At 36.4% G+C, this 14473-nt stretch overlaps 1 protein-coding gene across 1 annotated transcript in view; it reads left to right on the top strand.

Moving 5' to 3' along the window:
• The window catches only part of LOC129266393 (uncharacterized), a 47855-nt gene that overhangs the window by 16780 nt on the left and 16602 nt on the right, over positions 1 to 14473 (top strand). Inside the window, exons 10-22 of the mRNA XM_064103209.1 lie at positions 3556 to 3765; positions 4148 to 4379; positions 4913 to 5200; positions 5787 to 5969; positions 6770 to 7060; positions 7769 to 8004; positions 8712 to 8934; positions 9631 to 9813; positions 10558 to 10653; positions 11217 to 11401; positions 12748 to 12892; positions 13392 to 13532; positions 13909 to 14031. Of these exons, the coding sequence (XP_063959279.1) occupies positions 3556 to 3765; positions 4148 to 4379; positions 4913 to 5200; positions 5787 to 5969; positions 6770 to 7060; positions 7769 to 8004; positions 8712 to 8934; positions 9631 to 9813; positions 10558 to 10653; positions 11217 to 11401; positions 12748 to 12892; positions 13392 to 13532; positions 13909 to 14031 (2536 nt within the window). The remainder of the gene's footprint in view (positions 1 to 3555; positions 3766 to 4147; positions 4380 to 4912; positions 5201 to 5786; positions 5970 to 6769; positions 7061 to 7768; positions 8005 to 8711; positions 8935 to 9630; positions 9814 to 10557; positions 10654 to 11216; positions 11402 to 12747; positions 12893 to 13391; positions 13533 to 13908; positions 14032 to 14473) is intronic.

Genomic DNA, 14473 nt, shown 5'->3' with positions numbered 1-14473 from the left:
ATATTTGGGGTTCCCTGGCGCTAAAAATGAATATAAAATCATTTTCTTCAAAATCAAGGACTTTCACCTCATCTCCATCAAACATGTCCAAGAGACGTCCCTGCTCATACCTCCTCAAAATCTATAACACAATAGTCTTTCCCCAGTACCATACCGACCTTGATATCCTTTACAAACTCTGTCAAAGTACCTTATGTACGGTACCTTGCACGGTACCTTGTAGGGTACATGTCTCTGATTGGCTGGATTGTTTGTATTTTCGCTAACTTGAAAGGTGTTGTACAACACAAATAGCGATTATTCTGATTCGTTAAATAGAGCATCTTTCTTTCACCTTACGCAAAATCTCGCGCCATCGAACTCATGCCTATTTGCTACTTGTATACTGTAGGTGGTTCACTTTCACTAGATTTCTAAATCTAGACCATTTGATATGTGTTCCTTTAAAAGTTGCTTGAATGAGTTATAAATAACGTACATGTATATGGAGCACACTTCAAATATTGTCATGTCACAAGTTCCTGTACTTACCATCCTCAGAATGTTTCCTGTGTCCTTAGTGGCTTTACTGGTCTCTGAATCTGTCTGTATTTGATCTACCTTTGCCTGCAATGGTAATATAGAGAATATAGAACTATTTATCTGTTGGAGACTACTCCTGCATATACTTAAGCTGAAGTCTAGGAGAATTGGTTATCACAAAAGTAATTAAAATTTAGAAGTTGAAGATGTAATCTGATAAATGGCAATCAATCGCCCTTACCATCCTCAGAATGTTTCCTGCGTCTTCAGTGGCTCTATTGGACTCTGAATCTGTCTTTGTTTGAGCTACCTTTAGCTGCAATGATAATATAGAGAATACAAAACTATTTATCTGTTGGAGACTACTCCATGGCAATCAATTGCTCTTACCATCCTCAGAATGCTTCCTCTGTCCTTTGTGGCTTTATTGGTCTCTGAATCTGTCTTTGTGTATGCACACATCTACACACTGGCCTCGATTACTTTTCAGAATATTCAAGATAAACTTAGTTCATCATTTGCATAAAACATCTGAAAACAGAATTGTGGCAGATGCACATGTAGCATCCCAGAGGTGAGATTAAAATGCACATGTATAAAATGCCCATGTACTAGGTGCAGAATTACAGTCTACTCAAACGGTACATGGTGTCGAAGAGAGACTAAATTCCTTTCACCTGCTTAGTATACAGGAAGTGGGTAGAAATCATGCAAGTCAAGTACATCTCAAGGTGTTAGCAACTGTAATCTCATCATAGTAAAGTTGGATCTGCAAACTTAGTAGATCATTCGAAAAGAACAAGTTATTCTTTCAATTTGATGAATCACAAAAAATAAAAAGAAAACTGAGTTTGGTGTTAATTTGGTTCACATGTATCACTCATCCACAAAATGATGTGTCTTTTGAACAGATGATGTATTAGAGAAATGCTGAAATTGCCGCCTTTAGGCCGCCGATGGGCCACCTGGAATTTAAACGCCGGCTCGGAGGTGGCCCGCTTGTCCCAGTTTGCTTCGTGCACCAGGCGTAACAATGTCGGTGGGCCATCAGTGGCTGCAGCGGCACAGGAGCGGCAAACAGCTGCTACCGGTAGCCAATGCAACAGTACCTGTGGGCCGCTGGAATTTGCTGGCTGGGAATCTGACAGATTGCTGTTTAAGCCGGATCTGGCACACGCTACTATAAATATTGATATAATATCACCTATTTCCTTGGTGTTAAACTGTAGCAAAAGGCAGCTTTACCCTATATGCTGTAAACAACAGCACATATTTGTGTTCAAATTACTGCTTTTTCCTATCACTTTGTTCAAGTTTAAGTAAAACCAATCAAAACAAGAGACATATTACACAGTTTAACAAAAAATGAGAATACATGATTGGTTTGGGACTCCATAGAAGCAGAGCTTGTGAGAGGGGCCCCTTACACAGAACATTACAGCAAGAATGAGATGAAAAATATATACAATGATAATCTAGAGAGAAAATAAGAAAAATACATACAAAAATCCACACACACACACATGCACACATATTGTTTATCAAGATTCAATTTAAGATATTTTGTAATCTTTCAAATAAATATTTTCGACATTAATTTTTAAATATGTTGATTGTTCCTTCTGAGCATTTCACCTGATCATATCTGTCTTGATAGAAACGCTTCTGAAGCTATAAACTTTACAACAAAGCAATACATAAACAGAAAGAAAAAACAATGTTTGATAGCAGTATTTAAATTTTGTTGCCTGAAATTCCTACTCACCTTGACTTTGAAACTTTATCATTTTTGTACTTTTATATATACTGCCACCACCACTGATGGAAAACGCTGCTTATTTCTTTTATGTAATACAAGTATCAGCTTTACCCTTTGCAAGCCAAAAGAAAAAAAGTTTCTGCTGCAATGCATAGTGTTCCCTTTTTCATATGTTGGTGCTCATACAAGCCTTCTTTGGCTGGAATAGCGAAAGGGAATCAAATTCTATCCATTCAGACAGATATATGGCGCTATACAAATACTGTGCATCATCATCATTCCCATCAAATTCTAAACTAAAATGCCCAGTTACAGTCGATCAATATTCAAATAAAAAAAAAGTATAACTAGAATTAACTGTCATGAAATAGAATTACCTAAGTATGTAAGAATGTGCAACCTGGATCACACTTGATGCACAAGGAAGTCAAAACATTACGCAGAAGTTCTCCATCATGCTCTCTTATCCCTGTACTTGTGACAAGCTTCTTTGAAGGAGAAGACTGCTTTCATTACATCAGGAACACCCTCTGCCTTGTAAATTTGCATCAGTCTGTCAAAAAGTGTTATTCTGTGGACGTCTTGGTTATTGTATGCAGTCATGAATGAGGATTTGCACCTGACCTGGACCAGCAGCTCTCAGAAACACACTAGAATACTATACTTCACTCTATTAATTACCCTTACTCTAGGAATCTGAACCCTCCTATACAACAGTCATCTGTACAGCGGTTCTCAGAAACGCACTAGAATACTCTATTAATGTTCTATATTACCCTTACTCTAGGAACCTGAACCCTCCTAAAGGTGTCCTGTACAACAGTCGTCTGTACAGCGGCTCTCAGAAACACACTAAAATACTCCATTAATCTTCTATATTACTCTATTAATCTTCTATATGATTTTTTTTCTCTCTCTTCTGCCTTCCTTTATGAAAAATATTGCGTTAATATGTATACTGATTATTGCTACCATAATGCTCCATTGTTGATGCCATTTTTTTGTGCCTTTGCTCATGTAAGCAAGTCTCTATTTAAAGCTATTTTTTAAATCTTAATGCAAATTCACCTAATCAGTTTTATTGCATGCTTTTTGTTTGCAATCAATATCTTATGTCTTTTTAATTTACTTTTTATGTACATTTCAGCCTGCCTTGAACCAGTATAGGTTCAAGGACCTTGTTTTGCTAGTTACTCTTTCATTGTTTCCCTTTGTTCATTTGTATGCTGCTTTTCTTTGAAATAAAGAAATGATTACAATCAATCTTACTCTAGGAACCTGAATCCACCCAAGGGTGTCCTGTACAACAGTCGTCTGTACAGCGGGTCTCAGAAGCGTCCTCCCACCAGACAGTCATCCACTGAAGTATGGAGGGATACCAGTACTAACAGTGCTGTGGTCATTCATGAAGATGAATGGAGTGATTCCCCATGGCCTCCTAGGAATGCTCCTTGTTTCAATCTGCTTAACAGCTTCATGGAAAGGTAAAACTCCCTTCTGTTGTATACACCCCTATTTTATACATACACATCAAGTTTTGGTCAATATCTTTCTTTTGGTCTCCAAGAAATGCTCCTTTCTTCAATCTGATCAATAGCTTCACGGAGAGGCAAAACAATCCCATCTCTCATGTCATACTTTTAAGGACTCTACTCAATAAAAAAAATGCTCTACTTTCCAATCTCCACTTTCTTGCTTTTCCATTTCACCTCAATTTCTATCCACTTTTATCTCAGTCCCTCCAGGACTGTAAACCTTGGCTTTAAGAAGTGCATGCCGGAAGCTTCACAATGGCTATTTAGCATTTGGATTTTGAGATGCCAAACATGTTGTGATAAATAATTTGATATTTTGTTTTGATTTTAGATGCAATGACCTTCTTGAGTTGGTCCAAACCACCCGTCACTTCAATCTCCTCCAGAAGGCCGCTGAGGTGGGCGGAGCAGGTACCAAGAGCTTGGATGCACTCGTCAGAGAGATCCACCTCGAGTTCACCACCTCAATGGATCATTTCGGGTCAGAGGTCACTGATATATTGGATATCACAGAGAGCCAGGCATTTGAGAAGGCATTCTTCATGTTTAGATCTGTTGTAAAGGTACACTTTTTCTCCATATGACCTTCATTTGTTGTCAAAAGGAATAGGTTATTTTGTAGAAGGTTCATATACTAGTAATCTTATGTGTAAAACCCTAAATGATGCGGATATATGCTGCAGTCCATAGGGTCCGAGATTGAGCTTATATTTTTATTCAATTCAATTTCAATTTTATTTCATCCTTGATTGAAAATGTACATAAAGCCAAGATGCCTAGTACAAGTTCAGTTCCCAGAACATTGATAATATGGATTTCAATGCCTTGAAAAATATAAGATCATATTTAGAATAAATAAAGAAAGAAGGTCTTTATTATTTTTGCAACTTGAAATAACCGTTAGTCAGTTTTGAAGGCTCCTAAATCTATTTTCTTATAGGATCTTGAGAGGCGATTAGCCAGCATTCTTTGGTAAAGCTGCTGTCAGTGTCCGTCCATCGGTTCCTTGCTACGGCTCATAGAGTTCTTTATTAATTTTGCTTCTTGCATTATTTGTCGGTCATTTTTAAGACTCTTGAATCTTTTTATCTTTCAGGATCTTGAGAGGCGATTAGCCAGTGTCTTGCGACAGAGCTTCTGTCAATGTCCATCCATTGGTTCCCAGCTCCGACTCTTAGAGGTCTTCGAGGGTGTCAGCGGCCGTGAGATGGTCCAGGAATACCTAAAGGACAAGGACCAGGCCTTGATCACATCATTCACCAATGAGCTGATAGCTGTCAGGACCATGTTCATTGCTAAGTCTTCTGAGCCTCCTCTTCATGCTAACCTGCCTCCCATAGTCTGTAAGCTGACATGGGTTGGAGCACTCAAACGGAGGATTAAGGTAATTTATTTATTTAATATTGTAGGCCTGATGAACGAATGAGTAACTTCATTGTAAGCTCAAAGATTGGCTCTATATGGTCTATCCTAAACAGTGATGCTAGTTGAGGAGCAATATCCTGAAACTTGGAGCCTGGTAATTTATGATTGAAAGTACTTTCTGGCTCTTTTGTCACATTTCAACTGGACCCCCTGTTTATGTTTTTTTAATGCCTCCAGCCTTATAGAAGTTTTGGGTGATTTTCCCTTTATTTTGGCTTCCTTTGAATCAAACTTTGATATCTCCCTAAATAGCTTTAACATGTTCGATTTGAAATACATGATTGCTCATGATTTCTTATGGAATTGTCCGTACCTTTTGGCTGGATTGGTTGGAAAAATTGTCTTGGGTTAAGGTTAGGGTGAAGTAAACATACTATTGAAGAGCCCCTTTTTAAAAATGTACAGTCTAGATATGTATTCATCTAGTATGAGACTTACAAACCTTTCATAGGATGACGATGCATGTGTAATGTCTGGTGCATCTCACTACAGTAGCTCCTTTCACATCCCTGATATGATAATGCAATGGTCCACTTTATACACAGGAACCCATGGAGAAGCTGAAACGGGTGAGTCCACATTCCCTGGACGGGGATGCTGGATGGCATCTGAGGGACATCTTCAATGACACAATGACAGACCTCTCAAAGTATGAAGAGAAGAGTGTTACTGATTGGCAGAAGATGCTTCATAGTGAGCTCAGAGACAGACTCAAACAACCTCTCCTGGTAAGAACATCAGGGACTAATGGGGTTTTGCAAGAAACCTGTAATCAATCGCAAGTCATTTTTAGGTCCCAAAATCAATCATAAGTAAGAACATTACGGAATAAGGGGATATTCAAAGAGAAACTCTGGTACTGGTGTGAAAGGAAAATGAAATGCTCACAAAAATGAACAAAACTTGCACAGAATTCTAAAACTTATAATTAAATGATATCTGTCAAGTGATTTTTTTTCTTCAGGGAAATGAATGATTACAGAGTAATGAACAAATGAAGATCAGACCACACTGTAGTGTGTTCCCACATGCTGTTTGGTAATGAAGTAAATTATTTCAATCAAACTTAGTTGTTCGAAATAAGTACTCTGGAGTGTGATAAACACTTGAGGATTGCTTCCAACCATTTCCTATTGAAATTAGATTTCTGTACCAAACTCACGCTTTAAGACAGATAATCTATTTATAGGGGGAGCGAAATGACCAACACTGTATGTTGTCTCTCATTGACAGATTCCCTTTGAAGATACCTTTAAGAATACAGAGAATAAATTAGCCTATAATTTTTTTTTTTGAAAATAAAATATTTGGAGAGGAAAGTACTTGTTGAGGTCCTGGTTCAGTGTCGTAGTCTTGTGGTTCTTGTATCATGTCGAAGAAAATCTAGGATCTAGATAACATGAGCATAAATTCTTCTAAATCTGTTATATTGTGGCAAAGAGTGAATTGGTATCTTTGTAAATATGCGTTTGTGGGTTTTTATGAAAAAAATAGATATGGAAATTCACACTTAATCTTTAACTTGCAGACTGCTGAAGACTATGATGAGGAGACCGAACTCCGACCCCAGGTCCTTCATGTGAACCTTGACCCCGAGCTGCTGCTCCTCCTTCGTGAAGTTCACTACCTTGCCCAGCCTCCGTTCAATGTCAAGCTTCCTGACGGTGTGAGAGAGCTTCTGAGACACACCGATGGGGCAACCCTAAGGACCACTGCGGCGAGGCTGGAGACCATAGTGTCCAAGTATAACCAAGCCATGAGATCCATAGTGGACTTTGAGAGACCATTGTTTGAGAGGAAGCTAGGAAAGATTGACCATGTAAGTCACACTGAGGGTAGTGGGGTGGGGGCTTTTAGAGACTTCGATTTACATCAATAATTATTTTGATATTACCGTTAAGCTAATTTTCTAGAAGAAAACTATGCAGCCATTGTTAAATCAAGTCACAAACTCATACATTCCCACCCCTTGGGTGCATTTGTGCATATCCACTTATCTTCTTTCCGTGTAATACTGTATGCCATTGACAAAGCCATAGCAAGTTACGTCATATTAAATCACAAATCGCTAACAGCTGTAGGAGAATATGTAATCAGTGGAAAAGGTAATGTTGGATTAGTAGCAAGCTATTCAAATGATGTGAATAATCATATGGTATTGCAAAGGGCCTGTTGCAGAAAGGATTGTGTTTTAATGAAATTTAAGAAGTATATCACAATTCCCAATTACACGCATTTGAATGATTATGTTATGTTATGTTAGATTGCAACTCTTTCTACAACAGATATTTGGGTAATGGCTCTTGGATAGGTAAATCCATGAACAATGTCTAAAGTGCAGTCAACATTGCCTAAGTAAAATCTATTGTGACTGACTAGAAATATTTGACTTATAAACGGTTAAAAACAAAAGAATAAAAAAAGAAGATGACTTAAAAGGCCTTTGACTTCATGTAAGTTTGACTTTGGCAAAGTTGATTGTATATAGAGAACTTAACAAACTCTGCTTTACTTTCACCCTTTCCAGCTGTTGGAGCAAGGCCTAAGTCACTACACCTGGAAGACAACAGAGAGTGCTGACTTCATTGAACTTGCTTCATCTATGGTCGGAGCTGACCTTCACCGGACGCTGGCCATCGTCCAGTCAAACTGCCAAGAGATGGTTGAGATCACCCAGAAGTGGTCAAGCGGGGCTCTGGACGTCTTTGAATGCAGGGCTGCGATGGTCAGCTATTCTATGGATAAGTTGCTGGATTGGCAGAGGTGAGGGTGATGCTTTATTGTATTGATTTGAATACTCGCCAGGGAGTGGAAGTTGTGCATATATCGTGTAAATACAAGATTGTTTGTAACTGATGACATGGGTGATGACAATATCTATATCATGCATGTAATGCATGTTAGTGCCTTTTCTCTGAAGACTTTCAACACCGATTCCTGGGGGGTGTTTCACAAAGATTTAGATATGACTTAAATGCTGACACGAACATGATATGCAACGCGCGACCTTATTGATAGATACGCAGTAGTGCGCGTCCTCATGACACGATCTTACCAATGCGCTCAAGCTTTTCATACCGCACGCAAGTCGATATTTAAGTGCGACTCTAAGTCATGCTTAAATCTTTGTGAAACACCCCCAGGTCTTGTAACCTGCACTGAACAGGACTTGTGTAGTCACCCCCTAAGAAAAAGAAACCCCTTTGTGAAAATAAAGAGATTACAATAAGAAAAGTTGTTGTAACCAGAAAAAACGCTGAAATAACCAAAAGTCTAGTTCCTAACACAAAGATGTGCAATCAGTTGGAAATTTCATATGATGATGATTGCTATTGTTAAAATTGGCCCTGTTGGACATTATAATCTGCAACAAATAACTTTATGATTAATTGTTAACAATTGTGTTCCAGAGATCAGTAATTTACTTGTATTTTACTATGCATTTTATCTTGAAACTCTATCACTTCTAGAACCCTAAATGAGGAGATCGAGAGACTAATCAAACCATCTGGTCTACGGATCCATGCCATGCTACAGAACTCATTTGAGGTAGTCCAGATCAGCCGAGCTTCACCAGCATGGGAGGAGTATGTAGACCACATTGATGCCCTGGTCCTGGATGGTCTAAAGCAGACCTGTCTAAAGAGTCTTAGATCCATGCTCAATACACTGGTCCTTGCTAATGTGTCTGAGGTAAATTTTGATCATCATTTAGATAAGTTTGAGGCTGCTGTCTCTAAAAAAAAAAATCAAAATTTGATGAACTCAGTGCCTAACACTCTCTGCCAACTTTCTAGGTTTATTTTTTATTGCTTATATGTTGTTTTGTTAATAATAAGGACATGCTTTGCTATGTAATATCCATTGTAAAGTGTAAATTAATTACTTTAAATGACTGATTATTAGCACGAGTAGTAGTAGAAATAGGTTCTTACAGTTTTGCACTTCATACTAGATTTCCATGAAAGCATTTATGAATAAATGTAGCTCAGTGAACCATGTTTCATATATTCGTGTATAATTTTGCATTTTTCAATCAATGCTTTTCTCTGTGAAGGCTTGTATGCATTTGGGCAACAGTAATGAACTTAACTTTTGTGAACCTTGGTCAATTTATAACCATTTTTACTCTTTTATCAATTATTTTTTAAACTTATTTGCATTTGATTATCCAGCTTGTGTTTTTGTACACTAAACTTTTGTTGAATTGTCCATTTTATTATAGTCAAATGAATAGTGATAATGATAAGTATAAATAGTAATGATAATTTGTATTAATATTTATAATGATATTTATGCTTTTCATAATAGTGACAATCTTTATACTTATAGTGATTATGAATAATGATAATGAAAATAACAATTTCCTATCCTTTCCCTATGTTTCAGACTGAGGAACCCAACATCCCTATCTTGACCATCCGTATGGAGTTAGTAGAGAACACAGTGACCTTTACCCCTCCCCTTGACCAGAGTACATCAGTGACCAGTGTCCTGGAGAATGTCAACCGATGGCTGGAGGAGTTCAGGTCTCGAGGAGCACTGGTCAAGATGCTTAGTCCACTAGCAGAGGTGAGTGGCTATCTGTAAAAGTGCATCTCTATTAAATGATGATGAAAGAGGAAAAACTTTCAATTCATATAGTGCTTAAAATATATATATTTATTATCAATGACAGCTTTAAGAGATTATTTTCCTGCATTTATGTTACTCTAAATAATTTTCTCTATTTTGGTACTTATTTTGTTTTGTAATCCATGTATTGAGCTGTCATTTGTTTGGAATGGAAACGGTGGACCTGGTCTCTTTATGTATATATATTATATCATTGTCTTTGAACTTGAATAAAGTCATGATGAAACAACATCTATGTGCTTAACATTGAAATTCCTTTTTTTTTTCTCCTGTAATCCAATTGATAATGGGTTGTAAAAAATAATTTGTATTTTGTAAATAGGTATATATATGGTAACACTTACTAGGAAAAGAAATATTCAAATTGAGTATGAGAATTGTTTTTGTTGAGGACAAAATATGTTGTTGAGCATGCAAACGTTTGGCCATAGCACATTAATGAATCAGCTGGGAATAAGATTTGAAAAAAGAATATAAATGTTTTTACTGTTGTCTCTCAATGATATTCAAGTTTTTTTTTCTTTTGGGGGATGCAAGGTCATTCTGTGCTTAAAACATACAAAAATGAATTTTGATTCAATAGGACCAAAGAGCACTCTGTATAGTACTACGAATTGGTAATTGTCTCATAGGCTTTTATAATGTAGTTAATAAGGTTTTGAATATTTTTTTTTGTTACAGGGTGGATACAAGGATTACATCAGTGTTGATGATGAGGTCATTGAACTTTGTGAGAAGATCATCAGTTTAGTGAGCGAGAATAGTGAAGAATGCAAGGTAAGAAAATCTGTGGAATTATTCATTCATTCTTACTTGAAAGTATTTGTTATTAGAATAAAAAAAGGGCAATTCCATGTAATAATCAAAGGCAATATTTTTGTACTAGTTATTGATCTCCATTTTTTTTTAATCTTTGACTGCACCCGATGAACTGCTATGGCCATGATAAAATTATTAAATAGAAAACAGTCAAGTTATTTCAGGAACATCCTGCATGAAGGGGTTCGACATACATGTACTGTATGGAATTGCCCCATTTGTATAATTTGAATCAATGAATATTTGTTGAATAAACTTCTTTGCTTTTTCAAAATTTCATTGTTTCACATTATGCTTTAATTATAGATGTTAATATTGACAATTTAAAATTTGTATTGATTAATTTGATACCCTTTTGCATACTCATTTATAATGTACAAATGGTTGACTAATTAGAAAATTTAATCAGTTGCATGATAAACAATGTGTTAAAATCAGGAAATAAATAATAAATTTGATAGTTTTATGGTTAGATAACATAGCCGCTTTTGATGCTTTTAAATGTTTTTATTTCCTAATAGAAACTCTTGGAGTTGTTTAAGAGTTACACATTCCTATGGATGCATGACATCAACGAGACCTTTGACGAGTTCCTTCACGGTCGCCTGACCCCCAATCCGCTCCGTAACCCCGAGAAACTCAGTCCGTCTGCACGTCTGAGGTCGGCTGCTTCTGAACGTTCAGTCAAGTCTGCCCACAGCGGAAGGTAAGATGGTATTCAGTTACAATTTAATATTTTCCATACAATCGTCCAATCTATAAATTTGTATTGTTCTGTTGAAGATACTGCTCTGATCAGTTCCTCTTGTAATTTTACTCTAGTAAGCAAAATTTATTGTTAATGATAAATTTTGGAGGAGAAAGTACCAAGTGCTGCCCTTTTTATTGGATAAAAATCAAGGAGGATCGATAATTTGAATTAGCAGTGAGATCTCTAGTTGACTAGGATTTAATGTTTGTAATCACTTAGAATAGAAGAAAAATGTGTTGACTAAAACAGGGTGTTAAAGGTCAAGTCCATTCCAGAAAAATGTTGATTTGAATAAATAGAGAAAAATCAGACAAGCATAATGCTGAAAATTTCATCAAAATCTGATGTAAAATAAGAAAGTTATGACATTTTAAAGTTTTGCTTATTTTTCACAAAATAGTGATATGCACAATTTAGTCACATGCCAACAAGAGAATCAGTGATGTCCCTCACTCACTATTTCTTTTGTTTTTTATTGTTCGAATTAAACATTATTTCAACTTTTTGCAGATTTGACAATAAGGACCAACTTGACTGAAACATATAATGTTAAGCAATAGTAATTCAACATGTTCAGGGAGAAATAAAACTTTGTTTCACTGGACAATGTGGAGAAAATTAGAATATTTCATATTTCATATAATAAAATACAAAAGAAATAGTGAGTGATGTCATCAGTTCCATCATTTGCATACCGACCGGGATGTGCATATAACTGTTTTGTGAAATTAAGCGAAACTTTTAAATGTCATAACTTTCTTATTTTACATCCAATTTTTATGAAATTTTCAGTGTTATGCTTGTTTGATTTTTCTCTTTTTATTCAAATCCAATTTTTGTTGGGGTGGACTTGTCCTTTAAGGACATTGTTGTTGACCAATCTCTCAGGATTAGTAGGCAGGACTGACATCATGATAAAGGGCCAAAGATTTTTAATTGTTGAAGGAGCAAATATGAGGTCTACCTGTATCACTGGGGGAGGGTTTCATGAAAGGACTTTGTGTCCTACAAATCCTAGTCTATCTGACAGTCATCATAGAACCTGTGCTTCTCAGCCAATCAAAATCAAGGAAGTCAGATCCAACGACTTCTCAGACAGAAATGTTGATAGAAAACACTCCGAATGCTTGTATCCAGCATCATCTCCTACAAAGCATCTCATTGGTCCATTCGTCAGGCGGGAATTGTGACCCAATTATGCTTGTACGTTCCTCCATATGTTGCTTTGTCATAGTTGATGCTGGATATGCTACTGCACTTTTTTCAATTTTCATGAACTTTGAATAATTTTTTATATACAGGGCCAGTTCTGCATCTAACTACAGTATCAGTCATACCGGAGCTATGGGAACGGCTGAGAAAGCTTTCTTAACACCTAAAGATGAAGATGAAGAGGTTGATGTACCCTCTCTAGATCTTTTTGATAGTGAGATTGATATCTATAAGGTGAGAGATTAACCAGTTGACTACTGACCTCTGGAAACACCATATGCTTTTTTAGAATGAATACTTTGAGGTTGAGATGGGGAATTAGTTCCATGACGTTAGCTCTGGCAATGATTGCTCTACTATAAATTCTACATGCTAATCAAATTACCAACTTCATCTGTGGTATTAACAATATACCTCCCCTAAACCTTATCCTAAATATAACATAAAACCCTATTTCAGCCCTGACTCTAACCCTACATCTTAGACAAAATAAAACCAGCAGCAATTGTTGCAGGAGAAAATCTTGTGTCACCGGGGATTTAATTAATTTTTCGATAACCTATAGTAGATAAGGGTGTGATGGTAGATCAAAGAAAATAAACAATAAGCATATTATTGATCCAAGTGATGGATTTAGTTTCAAACCTCAATTTCTGATGCATACTTCTGACTACGTGTGATACTCTCCTGCACAGTATGGATCCCTTATTTGTGAATTCTGTTTTATTTGAAGACTGCTCGAGATGAGATCATAGCGGTGGTAGACCAACGTGATGTCGGCTGGATCCGCTGTGACCTAGAACCGATCAAGCAGGTCCTGACGACCTATGCTAGTAGGTGGATGTGGACCTTCACCAAGTATCTTTCTGATCAGGTAACTATTCATACAACAAGGCATCCCACGTCATCAGTGTCAACTAGTGAGAAATAATAATGCAATTCACTAATTTTAATGATTAGTTCAGTAATTTCTATTTTACTACAGGACTTCTATTTTCAGCAAGAAAATTGCATGAGAGGCCATTATAAATGAACCATTTTACGTGTTCAATTGAATTTAATTATGCATGTGTGCCATCACAATAGGTTGTGCAAATGGTTAAATTTCCATTGAAATTCAAAGTAAATTGCAAATCATGAAAAAACTGAAGAACAAAAGTGACCCCCCAAAAATGCTTTTACATAGAAAAGGGTAATGTGCAAGATGAGATAAGATTATTATTATTATCTTCATCATATTATTATTACAGGTAACAGCTCTTCTTATGGATCTAGACTTCTTTTTGAAGCGTATTGAGCCTGAGATAGAGAGCATTAGTGGTGAGGAGAGAGATACAGCTTCCTTCATGAAGATGATGAGAATATTCAATGAGGTGAGAAAGATTGTCTGATGCCTGTAACACAAAGATTAATAATTGATTGTAAGGTTGATTTGTGTGATTGATTGCACGTAATGATCAATGTTATCAAATAAGTATCAGCCTTACGATCAAATGAAAAGCTTTGTGAATCCACCCTCATGCGAATATTAACACAAAACTCAGTAATTGATTATAAATTGGATGATTTGTAGGCTTGATTGCATGTAATGATCAATGTTATCAAACATATATATATCAAGCTTTCTTATGGTAATTACTATGTACACCGAATTTTCATTGATGTTGATTTAGCGCCAAAGAAAGGATCACCAGTTGTTCGTAAAGTCACTCTTAACTTACAAACAGTTTTATGAAAAACTCATCAGGAGTATTTTGAGGCGGGTAGTCGAAGTAGGAACATGCACCTAGATATAAATGTGTATAGTAAAAATGT

This window comes from Lytechinus pictus, chromosome 8 (assembly GCF_037042905.1).
Source record: "Lytechinus pictus isolate F3 Inbred chromosome 8, Lp3.0, whole genome shotgun sequence".
NCBI classification, from domain to species: Eukaryota; Metazoa; Echinodermata; class Echinoidea; order Temnopleuroida; family Toxopneustidae; genus Lytechinus; species Lytechinus pictus.
This window is presented reverse-complemented; position numbering and strand designations above follow the sequence as displayed.